At 54.6% G+C, this 5,081-nt stretch overlaps 1 protein-coding gene across 3 annotated transcripts in view; it reads left to right on the top strand.

Annotated features, from left to right (window-relative positions):
- MYLPF (myosin light chain, phosphorylatable, fast skeletal muscle) overlaps positions 1 to 4,808 on the top strand; it is a 7,615-nt gene extending 2,807 nt beyond the window's left edge. For 2 of the 3 annotated variants that reach the window (XM_011982456.1, XM_011982457.1), the window contains exons 3-9: positions 1,635 to 1,674; positions 2,626 to 2,718; positions 2,960 to 3,035; positions 3,238 to 3,342; positions 3,435 to 3,513; positions 4,471 to 4,519; positions 4,613 to 4,808. In XM_011982456.1, the coding sequence (XP_011837846.1) occupies positions 1,672 to 1,674; positions 2,626 to 2,718; positions 2,960 to 3,035; positions 3,238 to 3,342; positions 3,435 to 3,513; positions 4,471 to 4,519; positions 4,613 to 4,717 (510 nt within the window). In that variant the 5' untranslated portion in view covers positions 1,635 to 1,671 and the 3' untranslated portion in view covers positions 4,718 to 4,808. Of the gene's footprint in view, positions 1 to 1,593; positions 1,675 to 2,625; positions 2,719 to 2,959; positions 3,036 to 3,237; positions 3,343 to 3,434; positions 3,514 to 4,470; positions 4,520 to 4,612 lie in introns of those variants that run through there. The other variant, XM_011982455.1, reaches the window with a different exon arrangement.
- Positions 4,809 to 5,081: the final 273 nt, after the last annotated feature.

A 5,081-nucleotide genomic window follows, 5' to 3' on the forward strand; every position in this document is an offset into this window, starting at 1 on the left:
CCAGAAGGTGGAGATTGCAGTAAGCCAAGATCACACCATTGCACTCCAGCCAGGCGACAAGAGCAAGACTCCATCTCAAAAAGAAAAAAAAAAAATTCCCCTCTCCTTGAAGGGAGGTAGGAGATCCACCTGATCCCTCAGCTTCCACAGACGGCTCTTTCTTACCATCCTCACACTTACACACACTCGACTATGAACTCCACCATGTGGGGGTAGACGGATTGTGTCTGCCAAAGTGCACCTACAAAGCCCAGCCTAGCACAAGGCACACTGTGTGCGTTCAATCCATGTTTACTGGGTTTATTTTATTAATTTAAAATAGAGACTGGGGGCCGGGCACAGTGGCTCACACCTGTAATTGCAGCACTTTGGGAGGCCAAGGCGGATGGATCACAATGTCAGAAGATTGAGACCACCCTAGCCAACATGGTGAATGAAACCCCATCTCTACTAAAAATACAAAAAAAAAAAAAAAAATTAGCCTGGTGTCTTGGCACACCTATAATCCCAGCTACTGAGGCAGGAGAATCACTTGAATCGGGAAGGTGGAGGTTGCAGCGAGACGATATCACACTACCGCACTCCAGTCTGGGCGACAGAGCGAGACTCCGTCTCAAAAAAAAAAAAAAAAAAAAAAAAATTAGCCTGGTGTCTTGGCACACCTATAATCCCAGCTACTCGGGAGGCTGAGGCAGGAGAATCACTTGAATCGGGAAGGTGGAGGTTGCAGTGAGCCAAGATCACGCTACTACTGCACTCCAGCCTGGGCAACAGAGCGAGACTCTGTCTTAAAAAACAAAAAAATTGAGACAGGGGTCTCACTATGTTGCCCAGGCTGGTCCTGAACTCCTGGCCTCAAAAATCCTCCCACCTCAGCCTCCCAAAGTGCTGGGATTACAGGTGTGAACCACTGCACCCGGATGTTTACTGGGTTTAAATCTGAGCCCGGCCGGGCGCGGTGGCTCAAGCCTATAATCCCAGCACTTTGGGAGGCCGAGACGGGCGGATCACGAGGTCAGGAGATCGAGACCATCCTGGCTAACACAGTGAAACCCCATCTCTACTAAAAAATACAAAAAAAAACTAGCCGGGCGAGGTGGCGGGCGCCTGTAGTCCCAGCTACTCGGGAGGCTGAGGCAGGAGAATGGCGTAAACCCGGGAGGCGGAGCTTGCAGTGAGCTGAGATCTGGCCACTGCACTCCAGCCTGGGTGACAGAGCTAGACTCCCTCTCAAAAAAAATAAATAAAAATAAATAAATAAATAAATAAATAAATCTGAGCCCACCCCACTCAGGGGTACAGGATCTGGTTCATGTATCTCCCAGAACGATGCCTTGGGTTGGGTCCTCTCTAAACTCTGGCACATTCCAGCCCCTCTTTGGGAGAAAGAACATCCCTTCTTGCCCAGGCCCTAGTGAGACATGCATCGCAAGACCTTCTCTCCCCCTTCCTCCCCCCTGGTCTCCAGCTGCTGCTGGCCCTCCAAGAAAGGAAAGGCCCTAAGTTGGGCTATTTTGGTATCTGGGGTGGGCACCCACAGGGCTAAGGTTACCTTGGTATGTTAAGGGCTCCCTGGGGCAGGACTATATAACCCCAGAGGAACTGCCCCATGCTGACTCCCTGCTTCTTTCCAGCTGGAGCCGCTGCCTTGCCCCCCAGGAGACTGAAGACATGGTGAGTGAGAATCCTCCAACCCCTGCTCAGATCCCTTAGACCTCAGGGCAGCCTCACCCTTTGAAAGAAAGTAGCTGGTTCCCAGTCCAACAAAAAGTTAAAAGGATGCTCGTCTCTTTCTCGGCATCACTGATGGAAAACAGACCGTGTGATGGCCTTAAGGATCCAATCAATGATAATCCGCCCAGACATTCAACTCACAGGGCCCCAGTCCCTCTCAAAACCTGACCCATTCGTTCCTGTATTCCATCTTCCTAAAGTGCTCTGGCACCAGCCGGGCAATAACTCCCATCCCATTTTACAAATGAGAAAGTAGAAGCTGGGGCCAGGTGCTGTGGTTCATGCCTGTAATCCCAGCACTTTGGGAGGCCAAGGCGGTTGGATCACTTGAAGCCAGGAGTTTGAGACCATCCTGGTCAACATGGTGAAATCCGGTCTCTACTAAAAACACAAAAATTAACTCGGCATGGTGGTGCATGCCTGTAATCCCAGCTACTCAGGAGGCTGGAGCATAAGAATCGCTTGAACCCGGGAGGCAGAGGTTGCGGTGAGCCGCGATCGCAGCACTGCACTCCAGCCTGGGTGACAGAGCAAGACTCTGTCTCGAAAAAAGAAAAGAAAAGAAAGAAAAGAGAAGAGGCTCAATCAGGGCAAATGAGTGGCTGAGCCTCAGCAAGTCTGGGGCTCAGAGGAGCTAGGCTCAGGGCACTGAGAAGAAGCTTCCACCCATTGTAGGGGATAAAGAGTTGGAGACCCAGGAGCCACAGAGGGGAATTTGGGGAATGCAATCAAAGCAAGCCCCCTCAGCAAAGAGGCCCCAAGGAAGGGGAGACTCAGGCTAAAGGGCTGCTTTAGGAACAGGGACTCAAAGAATTCTGAATCTAATTCATTGCTCCCAGAGAGGTGGAGGGACTCATCCATGGGCCCCTTTGTTCAACCCTCACCCTCCAGGCACCCAAGAAGGCCAAGAGAAGGGCAGTAGAGGGTGGAAGTTCCAGCGTCTTCTCCATGTTTGACCAGACTCAGATCCAGGAGTTCAAGGAGGTGAGGGGACAAGGGAAACTGGAAGACTGACCAAAAACAGCCCTGCTGGCCCTCTCCCCCGCCCTCTCCCTGGAATGTGCACCTGTTCAAAGGAGGGGAAAGGTTTAGAATTCCTTCCTCCCCTCCCTGCTTGGGGTGGAAGAGGACAGCTGGCTGGGAGCCAGCATCTGATCTGCCTGGGGTAGGGATGCTGAGGCTGGGCCATGGGAGACCTAACCCTCCCTACCCCGGCCCTCCCCAGGCCTTCACTGTGATCGACCAGAACCGTGATGGTATTATCGACAAGGAGGACCTTCGGGACACCTTCGCAGCCATGGGTGAGCCCCCTACCTCCAGGTGGGAATATTCAAGGCTGCAGAGTCTAGGAAATTCAGTGGCCTTGGGTTCCAGCCCTGTCAGCTCCACCTTGGGCCTCAGTCTACCCAGCTGAAAAATGGACGTGATCATCTGAATTAGTAGGAAGCACAGGCCTGGCCCCAGGAGGCTGCTCCAGCCCACGCTTCCCCCAACCCCCTCCAGGCCGCCTCAATGTGAAGAATGAGGAGTTGGATGCCATGATGAAGGAAGCCAGTGGTCCCATCAACTTCACCGTCTTCCTGACCATGTTCGGGGAAAAGCTCAAGGGTGAGTGGAGTGTCCTGGATCCATGGCCCCAGCTGCCTTTTCCCAGATCCTTCAGGGACCCATCAGCTTCATGTGCCCTCTGTCCCCCCCAGGTGCCGACCCTGAGGATGTGATAACTGGAGCCTTCAAGGTCCTGGACCCTGAAGGAAAGGGCACCATCAAGAAGAAGTTGTAAGCATCAGCTCTCCCACCCTTCCAACCCTTCCCCCACTCCACCAGCTGCTCCCACACTGAAAGCCTCCTTAAATTCCTACCAAGGCTGGGCCCTGTGGCTCAGGCCTATAATCCCAGTGCTTTGGGAGGCGGAGACAGGATTCGCTTGTGGACAGGAGTTTGAGATCAGCCTGGGTAACGCAGCATGACCCTGTTTCTAAACAATTAACTAAAAAATTCGCCGGCTGGCCAGGCGCAGTGGCTCATGCCTGTAATCCCAGCACTTTGGGAGGCCAAGGCGGGCGGATCCCGTGAGGTCAGGAATTCAAGACCAGCCTAGCCAACATGGTGAAACCCCGTTTCTACAAAAAATACAAAAATTAGCTGGGCGTGGTGGCGGGCGCCTGCAGTCCCAGCTACTCGGGAGACTGAGACATGAGAATCGCTTGAACCCTGGAGCCGGAGGTTGCAGTGAGCCGAGATCATGCCACTGCTCTCCAACCTGGGCAACAATAGCAAAACTCCGTCTCCAAAAACAAAAAACAAAAAAAAATCGCCGGCGTGGTGACAAACACCTATAGTCGCAGCTACGCTAGAGGCTGAGGCAGGAAGATGCCTTGAGCCCAGGAGTTCCAGGTTGCAGTGAGCTATGATCAAACCACTTCATTCCTGCCTGGGCATCAGGGCGAGACCCTGTCTCAAAACAAACAAAAAAACCCCCAAAAATTCCTACGAAAGGTTAGTCACTGTCAGAGGTCAGGGAGTAGTTAAGATTGTGGTAATGGGCGGCAAGACTGCATTTTCACAGCAAATGTGAGCGGAGAGGGCAAAAGCGAGTGTCTGGGAGGCCAATGAAGGAAGTAGAGTGACCTGGGTTTTCGGGGGAGGCTGGGGCTGGCAAAGGGGATGAGGTGCGAGGGAGTGGAAAGGAACCAGGAACCCAATCGCAACTCCCCGTGTATCACCTCTCTCCAGCCTGGAGGAGCTGCTGACCACGCAGTGTGACCGCTTCACCCCGGAGGAGGTGAGTGGGCCCCGCGGCGGGGCCGCAGCAGCAAAGGGGCTGGGGGAGGGAAGCCTAACGGCCGGTGCGAGACGCCCCTGCGTGTTTCCCCAGATCAAGAACATGTGGGCTGCTTTCCCCCCGGACGTGGGCGGCAACGTCGACTACAAAAACATCTGCTACGTCATCACGCACGGCGACGCCAAGGACCAGGAGTAGGGGCTTCCGCGGGCCTCTGCTGGCTGACGCTTCCGTTCCGCCCCACCCCCACCCCGGCTCCCAATAAAATTTAACTGGTCTTTGTTTCTTATGGGGGGCGCCTTCAGAGTGCGCGAGGGCCTCAGGTGGGAGCGCCCCACAAAGGGATGGATGCGGCCTGGAGGCCTGCGGGGGACGGCCCCACAATCTACGCCCGCCGCCTTTTTCCGCAAGGAAGGAGAAGGCTCGCGTGGCCGCGGGAAGCTCAGTTTTTATTGAAGACAGTCTGGGAGAAGAGGGGGGCACCCCGGAAGACAGTGGGGCGGTCGGAGACTGGGCCGCAGGCTCCGGCCGGGAAGTGGGCGGTGTCTGGGTGGGCGGGACC

The sequence above is a fragment of the Mandrillus leucophaeus genome, unplaced genomic scaffold (assembly GCF_000951045.1).
Source record: "Mandrillus leucophaeus isolate KB7577 unplaced genomic scaffold, Mleu.le_1.0 Scaffold24, whole genome shotgun sequence".
Taxonomy (NCBI): Eukaryota; Metazoa; Chordata; class Mammalia; order Primates; family Cercopithecidae; genus Mandrillus; species Mandrillus leucophaeus.